Source organism: Dendrobium catenatum, unplaced genomic scaffold, assembly GCF_001605985.2.
Source record: "Dendrobium catenatum unplaced genomic scaffold, ASM160598v2 fragScaff_scaffold_156, whole genome shotgun sequence".
Classification (NCBI taxonomy): domain Eukaryota; kingdom Viridiplantae; phylum Streptophyta; class Magnoliopsida; order Asparagales; family Orchidaceae; genus Dendrobium; species Dendrobium catenatum.
Window position 1 is genome coordinate 4,626,012 of NW_021318618.1, and position 26,214 is coordinate 4,652,225.

A 26,214-nucleotide genomic window follows, 5' to 3' on the forward strand; every position below is an offset into this window, starting at 1 on the left:
ATATATATATATATAAGAAAAATGTCATATGATTAGTTAAATGTCTTGACTTACTATAATGCAAGTAAGACCACCTCCACAGTAATGCAAAGTGCATAGGATTTATTGAGACTCAACATAGAAGACAAAGGAACACTGATACGATAGGACTGGATAAGGAAAGAAAGGAGGTTAATGGGGTGGGGCCCGATAGAGAATTAATACATTATATTAGGAGGAAATCAATTAGGAAAATCATTCCTAATTGAATTATTTTCAAATAAAGGAGGGAGATATATTATGAAGGGGGCTAAATTAGGAAATCCTTTCCTGATGAGATATTTTCCAAATTGAATTATTTTTATATAAAGAAGGGAGATATATTAGGAAGGGGGTGATTTAGGAGAGAGGGAGGGAACCTATTTAAGTTCATAGCAGGGTTCATTTTATTATTATACAAAATTTTATCTTGAGTGTTGTAGTTCTCTTTTGTAAGGGATCCTACCGGCATCTAGGATTTGGAAGAGAAGATCCTCCTCTCGAAAGAGGATCAATTGTATCTTACTTCTTGCTATTTGATGTCCTAGCAAGAAAATTCTATTGTTTTGCTAAAATTTACTATTGTTCATAGATTTTTGTGGTTCAAGACATATTAAATTGGCATCAAAGCACATTCATGAACCAAAATCCAGGTTTTTGTTGCTGATTTATGTCGCGATCTTCCTTATCATCCGCTAATTTCTGATGTTTAGAGAGCATAACCACGTCAAAGTTGTTGTTTTTCACCTAGATTATTCAATGATTTTTGTGGTTCAAGACATTAGATTGGCATCATAGCACATTTTTGGACCAAAATCCAGGTTTTTGTTGTTGATTTCTGCCTCGATCTTCCTTATCATCCGCTTAATTTCTGTTGTTTGGAGGGCATAACCATGTCAAAGTTGTTGTTTTTTGCCGCGAAGACCTTGATCTCGATAATAATGACCAAAAAAGATTTGAAGTGTTGGAAGAAAGGTTGGAGGTGGAAGTAGGGCAACTACGAGCAGAAGTGGGATCAGTAAATGAACGTATTTCAACAATAGATGGAATGTTTGAGAACACAGAGGAAATGATGAATCGGGTGTTGGAGCTTCATGCTAAAAAGGTTCCGTCATGAGCAAGAAGAAATCAGGAGGATGATATGCCGAGGGAACACGCGGAGGTGAAAATTTTAGAGGATTAGGAGGAAAAACCCCACTTGGTCCCTATTCCGGGGGATGGGTTGGGAGTATGTTGGAAGGAGGGAATGTGAAGAAGAGGATAAACAAGCTAGAATTGGAGGAAGAAGGGGATATGAATGATTGTTTGAGCGATTATAATTCAAGGATGGGGAGTACTACGAGCAATTCTTTGTCTTGACACAGGAGGGCATTGTAATGGAGTATTAGGAAATATTTGAGCTTCTGTCAGGATATGTAGGGAGGTTATCAGAGGCAGTATTTGATAGCAGTAGTACGGGTGGCAAGACCCTGTGATCTGGGAGAGGCAATGGAGTTGGCATAGATGATTGAGAATAAGAAGTCAATACATATGAGTAGTAAAAGAGGCATTGGAACATGCTCTTATCGCATGTCAACCACTTTTATGGCACCTAGGGTGCAGACCGTACCAATCAAAAGAGAGACACCAAGGAGCACAGTTCAGGAGCCCGACTATAAGTTTGCTGAATCAGAGTTCGGATGGTCCCAAATTTAATTTAGGAAGTTTCCAACTCAAATTTTCCTCGAGATTTGTGCCCGATCAAGATAAATTTTTTAATGATATATCAATAATATTTTTATGGCTAAAATGAGTAAAATTATATCATCATTTTCTAAATCAAGCTTCAGTATCCACCAACAATCAAATGCCTCGAGGAAGTGACTTAGGAAGCTCAAGGTTATTTTTGGGCTTACTTTTTCAATGAAAACCAAACTCTGAACTTTGTAAAATGGAGTTTAAAACCATAGAAAGCTAATTTTGCTTCCAAAAAGTAGTCAACAACTTCCTAAGATTGTAATTTCATTTTTCTGTTTAACTTATCCATGAATATAGAGAAATTATTCTGTGCGAACTCCGAACATATAAGATCGTCCAGATGTTGCGTATGGACTGCATATTTACTGCGTATTTGTAGATATGCAAAAAAAATACTCATTAAATACTCACAACAAATAATTGGCTTAATATTTGCTGCATGTTTACAAATACGCAGTCCATATGCAGTCCATACTCAGTTCATACGTAGTCCATACGCAACATCCGGATAATCCTCTACGTTCGGAGTCCGCACAGAATAATTTCTCATGAATAAGTATAGTTTCTAGCTTCATGAAAGGCAGAATATGACATAGAACCTGACAGCTAAAAAGACACTGGCTTCTCAAAAGAATAATACTACAATCTTCAAGCATGTAACAAGAAAAGTATCATACAATAATGGCGAGCTACCTCGAGAGCAACACGAAGGTATCACATGCCTTCGGCCTGTAAGGGTTTGCATTTGTATGTAAAATTAGCTACGAAATTATTGAGAAAACCAATATTTTAAAAGCTACTATGCATATTATAAAATTTTTCCGTCGAAAAAACCGCACAACTGTCTTATAGCTATCACATTGTAGGATAACTAGTTGTACAAAGTTCTTACCATCAAAATTGCAATAAAACAACAAGAAAATAGCAGCAATTTACCACTAACAGAGTTGATGTAACCATGTATGAAACAGAGAGATCACATGTGGTCATTAGAATGGTCAAGCCACAAAATAATTAAGAGTTTCTATAGATCAAAAATGCTGATTTCTCTCTCATTTGCAGTGTATCCATTAGCATATTGGTGCTATTACTGATGAGCTGCATATTCAATTATTGCTCTACTGTAGAATCTATCCGCTAAGTAATTAAATGAATTGCGGCATTTGCTGATGAGAAAGGTCCATGGAAGCTTTGCTGGAATGATATAGTCTCCAATTGTCTCACCATTTTGAGTAGAATCTCACCCAGATCGGTCTCCTTCGATATTAGAGATTCATAGTATGATTGTGCAGCAATCTTGCTGATTTCAAAATTGGTTGGCTCAGGGCAGTACTCATCATCCAGCCATTTATGGAGAGTTATTCTAAGCCACTCTGATTCCTGTAAATTCGGAAGTCCTACCATGGTTTTAATTGGTAATGACTTTGTTACACTGGGCAATATAAGACAACGGGAAGTAAAAATTACAGAAACTTATTGTTTCAGATGGTTGTAAAGGAAGACAATGCTCTAATTTAGGTAGGCTGAGATAAGTTCTACCAAAAAAATTGAACTAGAATAAGAAAATTGAAATGTAGTTGATTTGGTTTGAGTTATGTTTGAAAAGCAAAGGCAAGAACTAGAATAAAACGAACATAGAAACTTTCAAAGCCAACTACGCTGAGATCAAATTAGCTCAACGCACTCTCTACACTATTTGCAGCACAAAATGGGCATTTTCGACAGCTCTTCCAATTGCTCTTACAGCAATCTAGTGAGGTGCCAACTTGTGAACCAAGCAGGAAAGCAAAGTCTGTAACCACTTGAGTTTGAAAAGAACTTTTGAAAATGTATCTCAATTGAAAAATTGTAAATGTCTTGGTGAAAGGGAACATAAATTTTCAATCACCTATCAAGAAAACTTTATACCCCATGAGATTAAATAGCATACAACTTCGAACAAACCAAGTGAGTTTTTAACCATTCAATGGTTGTATAGGTCATGTGATGGGGACATCAGCTCGTGGAAGGTTTATCAGAGGCGTGGCCGCCGATCTACGGCCACGATCGAGTCCTTATATTTCTGAGTATTTATGTTATTCATGTATTTAAAAAAAATAAAAAAATAAAAAATGTTATTCGTGTATTTTTCTATTTGCATGTGTCATGTATTTGTTTTTATTATTTTTCCTGTTGTACCCTTTTAGTGGGGAATATCGTATGTAAGCCCAAAGAGCAAGATTGTCTTTTCTTTTCTTGAGTCCGTGTACTTGGCTATTTATAGCCTCATGCCTTGTGTTTTGAAGTTAATGAATGTTTATGAGAATTTTCCTACACTTGTTCTTGATGCTTAAGAGAGAGCTTGAGAGAGAGAGATAGAGAGCTTGGTGGAGCCTAGGATAGACCACCCGTCGTACCCAACAGTCACCACCGGTGGCTCTTGGTTCTCCTTCCCTTTCTCCTCCCTTCCCCTTCCCACCACCACCGGCCACCTTTCTCCCCCTTTCTCCACACCCGAGCCTTCATCCCCATTCAAAACCCTCGGCCCCTTCCCCTACCCGAGCCCCTAGGCCACCGGCCCCAATTCCCCTAGCCACCGACCGGCCCCTTCCATCCCCTCCCTTGAGTTCCCCCTTTATTTCTTGTGATGACACTTGCCATTTGAGATGCTCCTAAATTAGGAAACTCCTTTAGTTCAAATCCAAATTAATTTGAATTTGAATTATTTCCTAATTTATGAATTCTATTATTGGCAAGTTTCCTAATTAAAACTTATTTAAATTTAAAATTCAAATAGGATTTAAAAGCCCTTTCCTAATATTCAAAACCAAATCAAGTAGCATTAATTGCTCTCCTCAAATCCCTCCCCTTCTCCTCAATGCCGCCCCCCCCGCGGCTTGGATTAGGAAATATTTCCTAAAGCTCCTGCTTTAGGCAATAATTCCAATCTCCCCCAATTCTCTCTTGGCCGAATTTCCCCTTCCCCCTTCTATTTAATTTCTTCCCATAAGTGGACCTCTCTTTTGGGAAGCCAATTAAATCCCTACCTCCTCTACAAACCGCAGGCCCCTCTCTCCTACCCGCCCCCTCTCTCTCTCTCCAACCCCTGCTCTCCATCTTTAATACCCCACTTGAATTGAGGCTAAAGTTCTCCCTCCAATTTCCCTACCTACTACACATAGAAATCTGGAATTTCTCTCAGATTTTGGCTCAAATCTGAAACTGTTTTCAGATTTTTGGGAAGGGAACTTGGGGATTATTTCCTTTCCACGTGCAAGAGAAACTTCTTTCTCTTCGGCGACAGTCGAGAACATTAGCAAGATCGAAGGAGAGTTATTCCCTAGCCCCCATGAATGGCAGATCCAACTACTGAATACGGCTTGACTTGGGACGAGGACGGTTTCACCGATATCCTACGATCAACTTTCTTCGACGTGAACCCAATGATTGATCATATCGTCAAGGACTATTTGGAGCGCGTTCTGGACACCTTAGTGGAAGCTATTGACGAGCACTTCGAAGGCATCGAGTGGAGGATCTCCACTACCCCTTGACAAGAGGTTATCCTTTTTCCTTTTCATTATATTTCTTAGTCTAACTGGATCTTGTGCTTGATTGTAATCACAAAGGACGACTCTCTCCGCTACTGCTAAGCTTAGTAAACGTAGGGTTTTTGAGCGTGCCTTTATGCTTACTAATTCTTGCTGTTAGACTAGGGATTATTTTGAAACTACTGTTATTGTGTTGTTTTCTTAATTTATTAAGAATGCTTCAAATCTCTTGTTACGTAATTTGGCCTAAGTGGGTGTGACCCCTATTTGTTTTGATTCATTGTTTTAAATTGTAAGTAGTCTTGTTCTATGATTATTCTAATCACGAGTTGTGTAAAATCCAAATGAACTAATAGCATTTCACATTTAGTCCTGCATCATCATGTGCTTTAATCACATTTTACCTTTTTTTATTTTGGTTCTAACATATTTTGACAAATAGCCACTTGCCTACCACAGACATTCTTATTCAAGCTACAGAAAATGCACACCTCGAAAGCCTATGACTGTGACCTCACTAACTAAACTCATCCCTGGCTCACAGTGACTTTTACTCAGAGGACTCACCCCTCTTCCATAGGGACATGATTCTCATTCATAGAGTTTGGCCTATCATTAGTAGGGACTTGCCTTCAAATACTAGCCCTACAAGTCCAATTTTGAAAACTCGTCCAACATAAACTCCCTCACAGACTCGTCAAAGGTACTCACTTGAGAGGAGGAGCCACTTATAGATAGGGATCTATGCATGCATCATATAACTTGGTCACATATCTGTGTAATTCTGTATCAGTACTTTATATGCCATTTTTTAAAAAAAAATTTCTAGGTGTAGCATTTCTTGTAGCTCTCTTAACCTTTATAAGTAAAGAGCGAGAAGATATTTTTAATGTTTATGCATATGAGAATATTTATAAAGATAATATAGCTTTCTGCTAATTCTCGATACTCACTAACTTTCCTCATTTTTATAGCTATAATCGTCAATAATTTTCTAGTAAGATAGAGTGTTATCAACAAATAAATTTGGATACAACAAATTCAATCGGGATCAAGTATGAAAAGATGTCTACCCTGAGGCTAGCTAAGGTTATACCTATTTAAAGATAATTAATTTGAACTCAAGTTAATTTGGAGTTGAATGATTAATCAGCTTCTCCTATTATCATTTCTATATCCCATGTGAACCTATAGTTACTCTAAGGTTAAATCATATTCAAACAATGCTAAAGGCCAAGATAAGGTTTCCAGCTAAGCTAAGCTAAGAAAGAACCAATAGAATGTTCTAAGAGGATTGGAATAAGAATTTACGTTAATGAGGAGGAATGCTTCGAAACTTCTAAAAGTTTGCTAGATGTCTAAGCAGAGGTTCATGTTCATGTGAAAGAGGCTGAGTGCTTGTTGCAAACTCATCTTAAAAGGGCAACTTGAATTAAGATCAAGGTGTTAATATTTTTAATATCAATGCCTATTTCCTTGCACAAAAATCTCTTTGACAGGATGAAGAAGTCATACACCAACACACTCTCCTTTCAGGTAAGTGCAAACCAATGTATTCTTCTACACTTGGCGGGTATAACCCTAATATATAATCCTACACGAACTTAGGCAACCCTGAAAGTTTTTTCTAACCAAAGCTTTTCAAAACATTGGAGGTGATTGGAAAGCTCAACATCAACCATGTTCACAATCTCTCAATTCTACAGATTTATGCAAAAAATAAATGCTCGTGCTCTCAAAACTAAATATAATTTGTATACAATGAAAAAAATACTTTATGAAAGTATCCTAATGATTAAGTTGAGACAATAATATTACTAATGTGATCCAAGCCTACAAAATTTTAAATGATTAATTCAGTTTGTTTATGTAGCATTAAATTTCTTTCCAGTGATAATTTCTCAGCAAAAATTTTACAAAGATGTTACACGATTAGATTTTTTAGATTTTTATATATTTTATAGAATAATGCAAACCTAAAACCCTATTTGATCTCATACACTAAGACCTTGACAAGGTTTTAGATATTGTGAACCTGCCATAGCTGTTGCGTGTGATGAAATAAACCAATCCCCAAGCTAATCTTACTATCACTTCCTCCTCACCATAGTCCAACACTCCCAAAGAGAACATAACTATCTCAATCAACAATCCAATGATAACTCACTTCAAATCAAGAAATCTCAAACCAAAACAATTCCTCAGTCTCCATCACACTATCACATTTAGTGACCCAACCTGCAACTATGTTGTTTTCCAAGATCCGAATTGGTGCAAAGCAATGTTCAAAGTGTTTTAAGCTCTATAGGAACAAGGAACTTGGACTCTAGTACCTCCTTCACCAGCTCAAAACCTCCTGGGTAACAAATAGACATTTACAATTACATACAATTTGGATGGCACAACCGCACAATATAAGTCTTTGTTGTTGCACTAGGCTACAAGCAACAGCAAGCATAGACTATGCTAAAAGGTTCAACCAGGTTGTTACATTAAGAAATAAACCATAGTGGCAAGATCATCCATGGACCCTAAGCAGCGATCGTAGCCGTAGACATTAAGAATTTGGCATTCACACATATCCCTAAAACCTTCATTTTGCAACAAATATCAACTCTAGCTCTTGCAAATTATCTAGTATTTCGTACTCATACCAAACATATGGATCAATTTTCTCTTTATCCACATCAACTCAAAAAATGTTACAACTCATCATATTGCGTCTCAGGACCAGCTCTCAAACATTTTCACCTAAACACTTCTGACCAAGCTCTTCAACTATTTAAGGAATAAATTGATGATGATAGCTAGGACCATCCATTTAAGGGGAGTTGATAAAAATATACAATATTAATAAACATCACAGTCCTCAGTTTACAACCATCTAAACTATTTCGCCCTATGTTCAAAAGGGTGTCTGACATCCTTTAAAACAACAACACCTATGGCTCTACAAATAGGAACATGCTGTAGCTGTAGTAAGTTTATGATCAAATAAAATAAGCTAATCCTATTCCTACTGTGTGTTTTTACTTTCTTCTGCAATCACCAATCAGGAAAGTTATCTCTAAAAATCAAAAGAGGCAATTTTCTTTTTTTATGAATTATGAATTGTACTCACCTCTTGGGCTTTGGAAGGGACCAGCCAAGCTTCAGGTACTTGAAGGTCTTGAATTAGGGTGTCTGAGCCTTCTTCTTCCGGGATGGCGGAAACGGAGAGTTGGAAGCGTTGGCGGTGAGGTTTCAGGGAGCAGAGTAGATCAACCAGGGCATATCGAGACTGGGAGAATGATAAACTGGAAGCTACGAGAATGGCCGTCGTTCTGATTGCAGGAGAAAAGAGGAAGATCCGAGGAGGCTGCAGTGAGGTCATTAAGCTCGCCGGCGGGAGTAGGGATCCCATGATACCCATCTCGAAGTGGATTGAATTTGGCTAGCTTCATTTTTTTTTTTAAATGACTGGTATACTCTTGGAAATTTGTTATGAATAGCTTCAGATTTATATTAATATAATAAAATAAATAACCGGTTTAGCATTGGACCGGACAAAAACCGGAGTGAACCGCGACTCCGATTTCCAAAAAAATGTCTGATTAATTTGGACCATTTAATATATAAAATACCTAAAAAGGTATATAAATAAACAATATAAAAGAGAGTTCTCAAATGAGTGAGACTAAAAAACTATATTTTAAGTTATCATGTTCACTACATATTATATTAATATATATATATAAAGTAGAAATTTTAAATTAAATTTAAAATATGAATAATATTTACTTTTTTTAGGTTAAATATATATTTTAATTTTAAATTAATATTTAAAATTTAAATTTTTTAAATAGTGTACAATGGAAATTATTGTGGTTTTATTTGTTTTATAATATATAGTGAATCTAATATGGTGATATTCTATCCAATTTATAAATGTGAACTTGTTTATAGAAATTAAGTGCAAGCTTACATCTAAAATATAATATATAAATTAGTACTTAATTTATAATTAAATTTATAAGTTTATTGTGAATTAAATTTATATTAAATATGAATCCAAATTTAAAATTATAGATATTTAAATTTAAATTACTAATAATATTATTTGTGTATAAATTCTATTTATGTTTTAATCATAAATATGCATCATTAGATAATTATTACATCATTACTATTACATTTTGATATTATTTTTAAAAAAATTAAATATATTATTTATGACATCATATTGCAACCCCGGTCGAACTTAATTGATCTTTCAATCTTAATGATTTTCATGTTTGTTAATGTTTTAACACATTGGTAGCATATACCGACCAATCCTCATAAGTTGAATCCAATCTTCTCAACAAACTTGTAATCTTTCATCAGCCGTGAAGGACTTAAATCAATATCATTTTATTGATGCCTCTTCTGATGTTATAAGAGGAGCTCAACATTCTATTTAGGAAGAATTTACTTTGAGATGAAAGAACTTATCCTTCATCATAGTTTTAGAGATTTAGGTGGACTTCATTTAGTTTTTTTTTATTGATTTCTAAAACAAGTTTTTAGTTAAATTAAAAAACAAAAAAACATCTTGAATTAATTTTTTTTTATTAGAAAATTATTTTAAAATCAATAAAAGATTTATCCCAAATGTAGAAGCCTTAGATTATTCTTCAAACCTCTTAACTCTTAAACCTATCTCATTTAAAAAATAGAGCCATATTTATAACTTTTTTAGAGTTTGTTTGATAAATTTGACATAATAAAAATAAGTAACCCCAGCAAAATACACATTAATCGCCTTGATAATAGATCAAATATAAATATAAATTAATTATACAGTAAATGTTTATCAGAAATTAAGATATTCTTATGTAGACATATATTGAAAGATTAAATATTTATATTTATCAATATATATCATAACATACATAAAAAATACATTTTATTTTAAGTAAACTAACATTAATATTATTCCTAATATAATTTAACCATTCAAATATCAAATATAAAAACTTAAATGCTAGACATGTCAACTATCCCAACCCCAGAAAACAATATTATGTTTGATATTTTATCAAGTTATTAAAAATATAGTGATATTATCTTACACATAAATAGTTTAATGATAATTTATAAAATAAAATAAAATTTTGGCGTTGTATATAGAGAGAGTTACACCGTACATACATTCCCACATGAATCACTACAATGTTTCTCTCAGGCCGACATTCAGCACAGTAGAAGCCCTCACCATAGAGGAAAATATAACAGAAAAGGAGTGGATATAGTTTAGGCAGTTGGTAAGGCCAATAGCATTTGTCCAAAAACTTTGGCTTCTTATTATTTAACACACAGCACAATATTACCAGCCAGTAAAATAGAAGGCAGGACACGACCAATCAAGCCTGCAGTCCAATTATGCCTGAGGGAAGAAATATTAAACCAATTTTACATAAGGAAGCAGCAAGAAATATGAAACTAATTTTATTCTAAATAAGTTGATGTTAGTGGTATTTTGATAAAATTTTATTATCCTCACATAAAAAAACTTATTCAATTTTCAATTAAAATATAAAAATACATATTTAAAACTATAAAAAATATTTTATTTCATGTTAAAATATAAATAAAAAATATAGTTTTAAAAGAGTTTTAAAAGCAGGTAGAGGAATGAGAACGCACCACATGCCAGTCTTCCGCCAGCATTTCCAGTAGACTTGCTAAGCTCGTGACCACCTGGAATAAGGAAATCAGCACAGGGACTTAACCATTTTGCGAACATACACAATTGTAGTACAGTTGAAGAGTAAAACACCATCACGTCTAATTTCTTACATTTAAATCTTCTAATAGTCGAGCTCATTTTGATTTGGTCCATTCAGATATCTGAGATCTACGTCCTAAATCCGCTCATCTAAGTTTTATTTATTTTATTAATGATCACACTAACATTACTTTGGCTAGCATTAAAACTATCATTAAGGACTTTAAATAGGCAGACAAGAGAATTAAATAATACAGAATAATAGAAGAATAAATATTATTTGTTCATAAGAAAGAAAATGAAAATGAAAAAAATCCTATAACATTAGTTAAGTTATAAGCTGGTGTAAGTTGAAAAGATTAACAAATAATGTAATTGGGATATTAATGAATAATAGTTTGGGAGAAAAAATATTGAGGTGACTAGCGTAAATAATTGGATGATTTATATTAAAAAACTTATCAATGAAATCATTTATGAATATGGTTAATGCAGTTTCTAAAATTGGACAGAAGATAGTTTTAAATTGTATTACAAGAAAGAGCCCATTCACACAGATGTATGCATATATATGCGGTATGGGAGGAGAATTCATGGCACAATGGAATATGAGAAAAAATAACGAAGAAAATAATATGATTTCACATTAGCTTATGTTCTTGTAAAGGTAAACACACTCTTTAGAAATAAGAACATATAGTCACTTACAAAAATGGAGCTGCTACATCACAGATCGAATCTTTTACTTCAACCGAATGAAATCATACTTTTGCAAAGACTATGAAATGATTTTAAAAGAGGGTTTAACCAAACAACATAGAGTAGTAATTATGATTGCATCTCTTAAGAGTAAGAAAATAATTGCCTAAAAAATAAGGTATTGCATTTTATAAGAGGAGAGGCGATGAGGGGAAAATTGTAATTTTTTGTTGAGCAAAAGTTGTAAACATATGGATTGATTAAACAAAAAATGAAAACGAAATGAAATATTATTCAGGAGAGTTTAAAAAGGAAATTGTGCTATGAGTATAATTCAAAATTAATTTGGTAAACATATAGATTGATTAAAAAAAGCAATGGAGTTTATTTTTGATAAAGATGGATATACGTAAATTTTTTTTGTGCAAATGAAAAAAAAAAAAAAAAACATTAACATTAAATTTTTATAAAGTTAACAGTGATACTATAGTGACTTGGTTAACAATTATTTTCAAAGAAATTTTGAAAACAAAAAGTAAGCCAAATAATTGGAGAAGGAAGTATGTTGATAATAATATGTAAGAGCAAAGGAATTATGCTAAAAATAAAAGTTTCAAATTTATGAGTCATACCAGGAAACTCTGGCAGCAATTTATGCAACAACAACAACATCAAGCATTTATCCCATTACGTGAGGTCGGCCTCATGAATCTTTTTTTCTCCATTATGTCCTGTTAAGACTCAAATTCTCATTTAAATCTAATAAAGAAATATCATTTCTAATATTTTTTTAATCAAGTCTTTTTAGGTCTACCTCTACCTTTCTTAACATAAGTCAAATCTAATACATCAACTTTCCTAATCGGGTCATCAGAAGGCTGTTGTTTTATGTGACCAAACCATCTAAGGCGACTGTCTCTAATCTTATCTTCCACTGGAGCTAACTCCAACCTTTTTACGCATATGCTCATTTCGTATCATGTCTCTAACTCATCCACATGAGCATCCTCATCTCTTCAGCACTTAACTTAATATTACGTTTCTCTTTTAATAGCCAACATTGTGCACCATAAAGCATTACAAGTCTCACCACCATCTTATAGAATTTTTCCTCAAGTTTGAGGGAGACTTTTTTATCACACAACAAGCTCGATGCATTCCTCCACTTCAGCCATCCCACTTTAATTCTACTAATATTATCCCCATCTATTTCATTATCACTCTGACAAGTAGACCCAATATATCTGAAACATGTACTCTTATTAATGACTTGACCGCCCAAAGTCACAATCCCCCACTAGATCTATTACTACTACTACTACAACAACAACATCAAGCCTTTATCCCACTATGTGGGGTCGGCTACATGAATCCTTTTTTCTCCATTGTGTCCTATTAAAGGTCAAATTCTCGTTTAAATCTAATAAAGAAATGTCATTCCTAATATTTTCTAACCAAATCTTTTTAGGTCTGTCTCTACCTTTCTTAACATAAGTCAAATCTAATACCTATACTCTCCTAATCGGGTCATTGGAAGGCCGTCGTTTTATGTGACCAAACCATCTAAGACGACTCTCTCTGATCTTATTTTCTACTGGAGCTACTTCAACCTTTTCACGTATATGCTCATTTCGTATCCTATCTCTAAGGGTAAAGCCACTCATCCACCTGAGCATCCTCATTTCTGCCACACTTAACTTAGTATCATGCTTCTCTTTTAATGGCCAACATTCAGCGCCATAAAGCATTGCAGACCTCACTACCATCTTATAGAATTTTTCCTTAAGTTTGAGGGGTACTTTTCTATCACTCAACAAGCCCGATGCATTCCTCCACTTCAACCATCCAACTTGAATTCTGCTGATAATATCCCCATCTATTTCACCATCACTCTGAACAATAGATCCAAGATATCTAAAACGTGTACTCTTTAATTGCTGTCGAAAGTGCACGATTCCTCTCACTAGGTCAATACTAGTTATCAAATTACCACTCCATTATATTCGGTGTTATATCTACTCAGTGAAACCTAGTCTCTAATGTTGACCTCCATACATTCAAGTTTACTTAACTCCCTCTCCAGTTCTTATCAACAAGAAGAATGATCAGTCAGCAAAAAGCATACACCAAGGCCATATCCTCTTGCCAAATGTCTAGTGAAGACATCCATAAAGCAAAATAAGATCATGGGCTTTAGACAGGAATCTTTGAGTATACACATCTTCAGTTCTCTCTTCACGTCCTTTCCCTTCTATGACAGAGACGTTGCACATGCTTGCCTCTACAGGCCCATCTCCGTACTTTTTTTAGTCCCAATTGCTTTCAACCCATTGAGTTATTTCACATGTAATGGGTTTAGCTTAGCGACAATAAATTCCCTTTCATCTCCTAGCATTTCATACACCTCTATTGGAATATCATCAGGTCCAACAACTTTTCCACCCTCATTTCTTTAAACATCTCTAACTTCGATTTTTTACTAATACACCGATAAAAACAGAAATCTTTATTTTTATTTAGGGTGTTAAGGTCATTATAATCAATCTTATTTTCACAATTTTCATTAAAAAGTTTAGCAAAATATCTCATCCACCTTTGTTGAATATCATCTTCTAAGAAAAGTATTTTTTTTATATTCACCCTTAATACACTTCACTTGAACTAAATCCTTACTACTCCTATCTTTTTGCTTTTTGTTTGGCTAACTTATACATATATCTTTCTCTCTCCTTAATATATAATCTATTATATAAATCACTAAAAGCTAAAGTCTTTGCATCATAAATTTCTTTCTTAGATTCCTTACGAGCCTTTTTATATATTTCCCAATTATCATAATTTTAAAAATTAAACCAATTTTTATAACAAATATTCTTATTTTTAATCTTTTCTTGCACATTTGGATTCCACCACCAACTATTTTTACTATTAAGAGTTTTTCCCTTTGATACTCCAAGCACATCTTTTGCAATATTCTTAATATCACTATCCATTTTTTCCCACATAACATTAGCATCCTCATGCACAGATAAAATCTTAATATCTAAAATCTTCCACTCAAAAATATTTTTTGTTAATATTCTTTAAATGACTCCATCTAATCCTAAAATATCGTTTTACTTTATTTTTATTTTATGTCCCTTTATCTTAAAGTTCAAAACTAATAAACGATGTTTGATACATAAATTTTCACTCGGAATAACTTTACAATCTTTGCAATCTAAACGATCTAATTTTCTTATAAGAAAATAGTCAATCTTGGTTGTACTATATCCATTTTTATAAGTGATGAGATGCTCATTCTTTTTCTTAAATAAGGTATTAGCAATTGAAAATCATAAGCTAAACAAAAATCTAATATGGTATTACAACCTTCATTTGTCGTTCCAAAATCATGGCCAACATGTATGCTTTTAAAATCATCTACCTCTATACCAACATGTTCATTTAAATCTCCTCCAATAAAAACTCTTTTTCAAGAGGTATCTTTTGTAATAACTCTTCTAAGTCATTCCAAAAATTTAATTTAGAACTCATATTCAAACATACTTGAGGAGTATAAGCACTTATAATATTAACAATCTTATCATCAACAATAATCTTTAAAGTTATAATTCTATCTCCAATCCTATTAATTTTTATAACATTATCCTTCAAACTCTTATCTATAATAATACCTACACCATTTCTAGTACGACTCCTACACGAATACTAAAATTTAAATCCTAAAATATCAATTTTCTTAGCATTCTCTCCAACCCATTTAGTTTCATGAATGCATAAAATATTTATCTTCCTATGAATCATAATATATATTAATTCTATTAATTTTTCTGTAAGGGAACCTATGTTCCAAATTCCTATCTTAATTTTAGTTTCATGGACTAGCTTATTTACCTACATCCGTCCTTGATGTGGCTTGCCTATTTAACACTGCACCCGGACGCCGATGCAGCGGCCCTTGCACACTTGTTACTGTATTCAGGCCATACAGCGCGTCGCTTCCATGGGATGCCCTAGCATTAACACAATTTATTAAATGATTCATGTCATTATTATTCGACAAGTTTTACGCTGGCTGTCGACTATCTAAAGCAACCCTCCACTTTTCTCATTCAGGACTTGGTACCTGGCAACCCCACTAAATCTATTACTAATAAAATTATATTTCATATCTTCGATTTTAGATCTACTCAAACCAAAATCTCTAGAAAATAAGGTTGACCTCCATAATTCAAGTTTACCTTAAACTCCCTCTCTAATCTTATCAACAAAAAACATATACCATAGTACAACATGTTGCAAATGTCTAGTGAGAACATCCATGACTAAAGCAAAAAGATATGGGCTTAAGGCTGATCCTTGATGTAATCCAACAGAAATAAGAAAATACTTGGTCAAACCACTTTGTGTTTGAACACAAGTAACAGCTCCTGCATACATGTCCTTAATGACTTGAATATAAGCATTATTAATATCTTTCTTTTCTAGAACTCTCCATAGCACTTTTCTTGGAACTTTTTTCTAAATTAATAAATATCATATGTAGATCCTCCTTATTCTCTCTATACTTCTCCATCAAACCTCTCAATAAATGTATAGCTTCCATAGTAGACTGTAGACCTATCCAGCATGAATCCAAATTGATTTTGAGAATCATTAATATCACATCATAACCTATGCTCCATAATTCTCTCATAATTTTAAAGTATGACACATTAACTTAATTCATCTATAATTCGCATAATCTTGTGCATAATCTTCATTCTTAAAAATAGGAATCAACAGACTCATTCTCCACTCATCTGACATCATTTTAGTCTTCAAAATAATATAAAAAAGATTAGTAAGCCAAGAAATTCCTTCATCTCCTAAATATTTCCACACCCCTATTGGAATATCATCACGGACAACAACTTTTCCACACTTTATTTTCTTTAAAGCCTCTCTAATCTTGGAGAAATTTTTAATTATGAAACCATTTAACTATAAATTATGCAAAATTTTGTTTGTTCCTAAATTGGATCAAAATTTGGCAAGTTAATTATCTAACTGACAATCTTTATACTGCGAATTTCCACTCTTTAACGATAAATTGGCATTCATTACATCATTTAGTTGCATTAGAAACTCTAGCTCTTAAGACATTCTAAATTATCCTACCTAACAAATGTTACTAAATGTGCATATCATGTCACTTTGATTCCTAGGCAGACAATTTCTTTTTCAAACAAATTCTAGAATGCCACATTTAGTAGCTCAATAAAAATGTCAAGTGGATTTATAAGTACATTTATTATTTTATAAATTTTGATTTACTAATTTTATAAACATCAATGCTAGCATTAAATTTCTTATTTTGTTACCAATGTAGTTTTTCATCAAGATGTTACATTCTTCACTTCGATCTTGATGCAAATCATTTAGGATAGCTTCTTCATGTATTAATGGCCTGTTTGGTTGCAAGTATTAGGAGTATAGAGTAAACTAAATGCAAGAGTTTTGAAATTCTAGATGTTTTGGTTGAAAGAAAAAATTTTAGAATACTTTTTTAGGGATTTGTAATTCCTTGCTTAGTTCATTTTCCCTCCATTCTTTTTTAGGGATTTGTAATTCCTTGCTTAGTTCATTTTCCCTCCATTCTTTTTTAGGGATTTGTAATTCCTTGCTTAGTTCATTTTCCCTCCATTCTTTTTTAGGGATTTGTAATTCCTTGCTTAGTTCATTTTCCCTCCATTCTTTTTTAGGGATTTGTAATTCCTTGCTTAGTTCATTTTCCCTCCATTCGGAATTCACCCAAATTGGGGGGAATTTCTAATAATTTGCTTCATCACACAACCACCTCTTCACTAATGAGACCTTGCAACACAGTGAGAAAAGCAAATGCAAAGACCATGCCCACCTCAATCTTTGCAGCTACTATGGACATCGTCAACCTCCATCCCTCTTCACATCCACCGTGATACTTTGATACATCTCGCACATCCACGTAAAACAGCATGATACCGCTAGACCTTGTTATTATCTCACGCTTCTTCACAACATAGGGCAACACCACAAACAACATTGAGATGTTTGTCCCTCTCCGACCTCGCTAAACCTAGCCTCATCATCTTCTGACACCCCATTGCCGTGTCGTAACTATACATCAATTTTATTTTATTTTTTTAATATATTAGATTCATCACTTCCAATCAAACATATCAAAATGATCTCTTAAATTCATTTGACAATAAACCAAATAACTTCTGAGTATTATAAAAACATTGTATCTAAAATACCCTGAATTTTAAATACTTGCAAACAAAGAAAACCTAAATTTATAGCTATATCCTATAGATCAATTTTATACGCCCTTATAGTATTGTCAGTTAGTTACAATGTGCAACAACATGGCCATTCAAACCTGAATCATGCAAGGAATCAGAAATATCAACTGCAGAAAAGGAAACATTTACAGAAATGCTGCAATGAAAGTGAATTAACATGGTAGAGTACACCAATACTAACTGATGGGGACATCAGATCATCATGAAAAGTTTATTAGAGACGTGACCGCCGATCTACGATTGTGTCTTTATATTTTTTGAGTCATTGATGTATTTTATTTTCATGTATTTTGTTATTTGCTTATGTGGTTTTATTATTTTCCGTTGTACCCCTCTTATGGGAGTTGTCGTATGTAAGCCCAAAGGGCATTTGTGTCTTTTGTTTTGAGTCATTTGTATGAGGCTATTTAAAGCCCCACCTTGTTCTATTTTGAGTTGATGAATGAATGATTGCTTAAAAAAAAATTTCTTCTTGCATGAGCATTGAGAGCTTGAGAGTTCTAATGGAGAGAGCTTCCTAGGAGAGGAAGAGGATTCGTGCAATACCCACCAACCTAGATAAGTCGGGTTCGTGGCTTCTTTTGTTTATCTCGTTTTCTTCTCTCCCTTTTGTTTCTTCTTTCTTTGTCTTTCTTTTACAACCACTTAGCCACCGGATTTCCTCCTCGTTTGAAACTCCATCCTTTTTCTCCCTACCCTCACGGCCGAGCACCCAACCCGAATCCCCCATCCCGCCGGCTCCAACCTTCCCACCGCCGACCGCCCCACTCCCTCTTCCCCTTTCACCTCCATTGCCTAATTGGGATTGAGTATTTTGTGGACAGATTTTGAATTCAAAATTATCTATTTGAAATTTAAAATCTTGCCTAAAATGCCAAATTTATTTTAGGAAAGTTCATAATTTAAACTCATTTGAATTTGAAATTTAAATTGGGTAGAATTATTTACTTTCCTAAATCATTAAACCAGATTAAGAAGCCTTTAATACTCTCATTAAATGCTCCAATATTACCTCCTGCCTTCGGCCCCTATCAGGGCTTATTTTGATTTATTTCCAACCTCCCTCCCCAACTCTTCTTGGAAATATTTCCAAGTCACAGCCACCTCTCCATAGCCGATTCCTGCTGAACCTGTTAATCAAATTGTTTTCCAAAAGGGGCTCTCTCATTTTGGAAACAGATTAACGTCCTTTTCTTTTTCCTTGCCTCCATCCTCCCATCTTTCTTTCCCCTTGTTCAAAACAATTACAAATCCAATCCCCTCTCTCTCACGGCCATGCATTGCTGGACTAAAGTCTAAAGCTCTCCTTCTAATTCTCCTTACTCCCAAGCATAGAAACCTGAGATTCTTCTCAGATTTTGGTTTCAAATTTTGAAATCCTTCCTAGAATTTTGAAAGGAGGCTTGTGACTTAACCTCTCTCCACTTGCAAGAGAATCTTCTTTCTCTTTGCCACCATTCAAAAGGTGTATCAAGGGCTAAGGAGATTATACTCCGATCACCTATGAATGGCGGATCCGGAAACTGACTAGGGCATAACTTGGGATAAAGACGGCTACGTAGATATCCTACAATCTACGCTCTTCGACGTGAACCCGAGAGTTGATTTCACCGTAGAGGATTATTTGGAGCGCACATTGATATACTTGGTAGAGGCTATCGACGAACATTTTGAAGGCATTGAGTGGAGGATCTCCACTAACCCTTGACGAAGGTTTCTTCTCTCCCGAATGTCTTATTTCTTTTAGTCTAAATTCTCATTGGTTTGATTGCAGTCACGATGGGCTCCTCCACAGCTCTTGCTTAAGCTTAATAATCGTAGGAATTGAGCGCACTTTCAATGCATCCTAAATCTCGTTGTTAGATTAGGGATTAACTTGAAGACTACTATTTTGTGTTGTTTTATTTTTCTTATTTATCTTGAAAATTTCAAAACTCAGAGCATGTGATTTAGCCTAAGCAAAATATCTCCTTACTTGTTTTGAATCTTCATTTTAGAACTGCTAGCAATTTCATTCTCATATTATTCTAATCAAGAGTTGTGCAATGTCTAAATGATTACATAACCATCTCATCTAAGTAGTTCTGCATCACTAACACTATATTTCTTTAGTTCTCTAGGTGATTCTTCATTTATATGATATCTTCTTCACTCCCATATTGCGAGAAATACTTTACCATGTACATCTTTATGGTTTAAATGTACAGCTATATCCCACATAGAATTATTATCAACTGCTCTAGTATTACAAGGAAGTTGCAATGTACAACTGCATAGCCATAAGCCATGCAAGCATGAATTACTCGAGGAATCGGAACATCAACTCCAGAAAATGAAACGCTTACAGTTATGCAGCAATGCAAGTAAACTAACTTGCTAGGAAATATTAAGTTTCAAGTTAAAGACAGAAAGCAAACCACTAAACGTGATTACAATGACATTATCACAATATATTGTTGCATTAACACTGTTTGTCCTTTCTAAACAACTCATGAAAAACAACCAAACAAGGTCATAATGACATTACCACAATATACTGTTACACTTTTAGTCCGTTCAAAACAACTTATGAACAACCAACTCATAAAAAACCACTAGACGCAATTGTGATGACATTACCAGAAAATACCGTTACGTTGTAAGTGCTTTCAAAACAACACATGAATAGGCAGGCTAATGATGTTTTCTAGACAAAAACCAAATAATAACTATAAAACAACTTTGAGTCACCACTTTCAGATTCATTCGTACTAAACACAACAAGCTGAGATCCTAATGCAATAAATGTTATAAATTCTAAAGAGAAAAAACCTAAATTCATCATCAAAAGCAGCCGTCATTGACTTATCCCAAGGTAACTGAAACAGCTTTCTTCATCCTTAATTGGATTCAATTCAATTAGACCTATATTCTAACAATTCAGCCAATACACTCCTAAAGGTTTCTATGTTCCTAGACAAGAACATTGGTATGCTGTCCCTCCAAACATATTTGGCTTAAACCAGAATGTCCAACCTACTGAAGGATACAGTCCAACATGGTTTAAAAAAAAAAAAAACTCAAAAATAAATCTTGAATTTTTAGGCACTACACATGCTTTCTTTCTTAGTATCGACATAATTAAAACATACAATAATCAAAATATCAAAAGAAAAAACTGTACCTTTTCCAAGGTCATCAGGATCAGCATGGACAACAACAGCCCTTCCAATGATGGAGTTTGGGCCAGTGAGAGGAATCTGTAACATAAAATACCATAACAATTCAAAGAGCAAAAATCGGATGGAGGGTGGTGCAACGTTATAAACCTCATAAAACAAAAAACACAGAGACAAGAGTATACCTGTAAATCCGAAACTTCAACTGTTGCAGTCCCTGAATCAGAAAAAGAAGATCAATCTCATATGAATGAATGCTTGTATGCATGATAATTCATAGTTTGAAAAGATCACACCTAAAATAAATTCTTACATATATATATAATCTATAAACCAAAATACTACTTAAATTGCATGGAAGATAATATCAACCTCATATTGAAATATTTGAAAAAGAATGTTTGAAAAAAAAAACAGACCTCGCCTCAAAGTATAACTTAAAAAATAGCGTATGGTTTAATAAAATATAAAAACTATGATAGAAACAATACCATCCTCTCCAGCTTTCACGTTTCCAAGATCACCAGCATGACGGTTCTCATCTTCAGGAGCTCCGTGTTCTTTTCCATCAGGATTAAAATGAGCACCTGCATTATCATGGAAAAGACTAATGACAATTATAATAAAAAACTTAATAAAGAGCTTTGCCAAGATAAATCATGATAGAAACATAATAAACCCAGATATGCAGCACAGCACCAGTGGACAAGCAGCCGTTTGTAGTGTCACCAAAGCCATGAACATGGAAGCCATGAAGCCCAGGCTTAAGACCAGAGATGACTCCAGTAACTTTAGTTGGACCTGAATCAGACAAAAAAGTTCAAAATATCATTAAACTTCTAACTGTAACTGCAAATAAGAATTTAAGTCCTATAGATAAATTTTTTATGGCTTCTAAATTTACCATCTCCTTCCTGCGCAAAAAAGATTGTGCCCTTCACTTCTTCCGAACCACTAAGAACAGCTATAGCCTTCACCATTGTTTTCTGTGATCTATGTACCCAGTAATGGATAAGAGAATGGTTTAGAAAGAATAACATGAAAAAAAACATGGCAAAAAATAGATTAAATCCAATGTCCAAAACGATACCAAGAAAATGAAGTGAAGATATTCTTTGTTCATAAATGATTTGAACAAAAACTTACGAATATCAGAATGCTAACATTGACCTGTGGTGAATTAGAAAGGATGTACTAAAAAATAATAATCATATTAGAGAGGCCAAGAGAATAACATTTATTAAATATATGTTTATCTGAAGTAGATTCAACGGGATAGACAAATTCATCAAATGGTAAAAAAAATGAACTAATAAAAAAGACAGATACAATTAGTGTCAATAAGTACTATTACATGACGAATTTTGACACAACAAATGTAAAATGATAATACATAAAGCCGAATGTATAAAACTAATGATGATGATCAGCATGAAAAAGCTTCGCATGCCATAAGTTATTAGATCATTATATGCATGCGTATTCCCTAAATTTGCATGGGACAGAACATTCCCAGATCATGAATATACCTTAAGAATCAACCTACAAAATACAGATCAAGAAACATCGACCGATCTCCAGAAAGGACATTCGACAGATGCGAAAAAGTTATCTACGACAAGAGAAAAACAAATCCAGAGCCTATCGAAAGATGGATCAATTGAAGAACGATCTAGGGTTTACCTCAGGTGACCCCTTCGCGATTGGAGAGTAGGCAAGCACGCAGCTACCAACCACTCGGTTCTGCTTCTGCTTCTGCTTCTGCTTCTGCTGCGGAATCGGCGCGGCTTGGCCTTATAGGGCTCGGCAAAGATCAATTATCCGTCGATCTGATTCGGTCACCGCGTGTAAGAGTAGGCGAATAATCACTCCATATGGTTAATGCGAGGAGTCTAGAGTCTTCGATGGGTAGCAGGTTTGTGACGCTTGTCTGCTAACGGCGAAGTCAGCCGAACTTCTACAAAATATAGCGGGTTAGTTGGTAAATATGTTGGAATTTATTGCCAAAATTTAAAAATCAAATATATACTTTTTTTTTTTTTTGGGAAAATTTGGGGCAAAGCCCATATATTTCATTAAAAAAAGGGAATACATCTCAGAAAAAAGAAACTATGAAATTACAAGTAACATTGCTATACCCCCAAAACCAAAAAGGAAGTATAAAAAATGGAGAAACAAGGGACTCAGAAAATTAAGGACTACACTCAAGCCATCATGACTGGAAAAAGGCAAGATCCAGATGACAAAATTTCTCGTTGTAGCTACGATGGTGCACTGGTTGCCACAAGGTCGAAGGAAAAACCAAGGACCCTCACAGTGTCCCAGAATTCGGTAATAACGTAAGAAGTCATCAGCATAGAATCTCCCCGGTTGCCAAGAGACCATCCAAAAGGGAGAAGGGTGTAGCCTTGGCTCATCATCGTCCAATTCTCCCAAAACTTCAAGAAAAATTTCTGGGACATCATCAGCCAGCCAAAATAAACCTGAAAATGATCAGTCCAAAAGCAGTTCCTCAGCATATCGAATTCCATAAACAAAAAACTCCTCCGAGAACTTCTCAACCACCCGTAATACTTGCACATAAAGAGGATCCACATGAACACATGAACAGCATAAGAGGAAAATACACCTGGGGTAAGACCCAAGTCGAACTAGCCTAGAATACGACCGAATAATCCCTCCAGTTTCTCTTTAAACTTCTAATTGTCAATTTTTTTTCTTAACAGCATTGCAAATAACCTCTTAACATTATCAGGATTTCTCCAAACATTAGCAAATCTCCTTTGATTACGTTCACACCAGAGGAAGTAAACTGTAGCCGAAATGGCTAGAGAGCGGAAATTTTTTTCTAAGGCAGAAAAGTGAGGTTTGCTCCAAAAGTATTCATAAACTTGAAAAAGGTTAGGTCTTAAATAAAAGAATTTAATATCATACAGCATCATAGATAAGACCAAAAAGGAGAAATCACAAGCGAAAAACAGATGGGAATGAGTTTCATTATGCCCCGAACAAAAACTACAAGAAGGGTTAGCCTGAATCCCCCTAAAAATAAGAATGTCAGCACATTTGAGCTTCCCAAGAATAGCCATCCACGCATAACACCCAAACCAGATAGCATGCCTTTTATGCCAAATATATTTGCACCAATCCACATTATCCAAATCAGCATAATAATGAGTAATAAAAAGTTTAAAAACAAATTTATAGGAACTGTTCCAAACCAAGGCTTCATTGGACTCCTCAATACCAATGTTAAGAATGATAGAAATAATATCCGAAGGCCAAGACATAGGGATATACCAAGTTCCATTCAAAATTATATCTTTAACCCTTAAACCAGCCAAGAGTAGCAGAAAAAGCTTTTGCTTAAAGAATCACCATTGAATCAAGGATCCCAAAGGAGGGAAAAATTACAAATAGGTGAAACAGTTAAGGAAATGTCCTCCTTAATGAGCTGAACCTTGACGCAAATAAACTTCCAAAATTTGGTAGCCGATGGAGTAGGAAGCTTCCAAGGCGATTCATACTTTTCAAAAAAACATAAACTCATCACAGAATTAGCATTGAACAAACGCCAAATGAAGGAGCATGCAACACCATGATAAAGTGCATCAAAGGATGGAATACCCGGTCTACCTTTAATTTTAGGAGTAGAGACAGTTTTCCAAGAGATAACATGCATCTTTTTATCAGAGATATTGACAAAAAAGAGAAACTTAGCACACATCTTGGAAATAATCTTTTGGCACTTTTTAGGTATAATGGCACCCCTAATCCAGTAGGCAATAGTGTTGACAATAGTGAATTTAAGAAACTGCACTCTACCTGCAAAAGAGAGAAATTTGACTTTCCAACCCTCAAGTAGAGCTGAGATTCTGCTAAGAAGGGGTTGGAAGTGAGAAAATTTAAGTCTTCGGGAAGTGATAGTAAGACCCAGGTAGGTGAGGGAATCCTCCAAATTAGAAATCCCAAGAAAGGAAGCAAGCTGATCAGCATTATGAAGCTTCTTTGAGAAAATAATAGAGCTTTTTAACATATTGATATGCAAACCAAAGGCTAGGGAGAAGAGATGGAGAATGTATTTGAGGCGGTCGAGATTAACCATCGAAGCTTCACCAAAAACCAAAAGATCATCAGCATACATGAGATGAGTGAGACAAAAAAATTTATGCTTAAGACCCAAGAAAGAAGGTTGCTGATGATTGAGGATACAATGAGACAATCCATCCATAGCAATACAAAAGAGCAAAGGTGACAAAGGACAACCTTGACGGAGTCCAGAAGAAGACCTGAAAAAACCTTTCAAATAACCATTAAGGCAAATGGAGAAGTGAACATCATAAATGCACCCCATAATCCATTTAATGAAAATGTCGGGGAAACCTTTAAGCCTTAATCTGTCAAGGAGAAACTCCCTAGAAAGGGAATCAAAATCTTTCTTGATGTCAAGTTTAGCACAAAAAACCTTATGGTAACCATTAAAAAGCTTATGCACTTCAACAGCAAGAATGATATTGTCAGTAGAAATCCTATTAGCAATAAAACCACATTGGCTCTCATGAATAATGTGAGGCATGATAGGCTTAAGCCTGCAAGCAATAATCTTTGCAATGATTTTATAAAAAACATTGCAAAGAGAAATGGGTCTAAAATCAGTAATGGAAGAAGCGTGAGAACCTTTGGGAATCAAAGTAATTGCCATAGCTTTAGCCCCTTTAGGCATGCTGCCATAAGTAAAGAAGTATTTAACAGCAAGACAGAGATGGTAGCCAATGATGTGCCAGGATTGTTGGTATAAAGCAAAGGAGAAACTGTCAGGACCAGGGGGGACCAGGGGCCGAGCAAGCTTTACCAGCAAAAACAACCTCTTTAATCTCTTTATCAGTAATTGGAGTAATTAAGGACTCCAAAAATTGGGAAGGAACCTTATCCCCCACCGGAATTGTGCCAAAAGAACCCCAGCCACCATAGGAGCATTAAAAAGGATTTTAAAG

General features: G+C 34.6%; 2 protein-coding genes across 2 annotated transcripts; both read right to left on the reverse strand.

Moving 5' to 3' along the window:
* Positions 1-2,865: 2,865 nt before the first annotated feature.
* On the reverse strand, positions 2,866-8,697 carry LOC110113426. The gene is given in 2 exon segments (XM_020846014.1): positions 2,866-3,135; positions 8,407-8,697. Coding segments are annotated over 2 exon segments (561 nt in total).
* A 1,711-nt stretch (positions 8,698-10,408) lies between these two features.
* Positions 10,409-23,060, reverse strand: LOC110113429 (superoxide dismutase [Cu-Zn] 4A). Its single transcript, XM_020846018.2, has 8 exons — positions 22,904-23,060; positions 22,125-22,213; positions 21,920-22,021; positions 21,712-21,807; positions 21,406-21,437; positions 21,226-21,301; positions 10,953-11,006; positions 10,409-10,692 (listed from the first exon to the last, which is right to left on the reverse strand). The coding sequence occupies exons 2-8, from the start codon at positions 22,198-22,200 to the stop codon at positions 10,670-10,672; spliced, it is 459 nt and encodes a 152-aa protein (XP_020701677.1). The 5' UTR covers positions 22,201-22,213; positions 22,904-23,060; the 3' UTR covers positions 10,409-10,669.
* Positions 23,061-26,214: the final 3,154 nt, after the last annotated feature.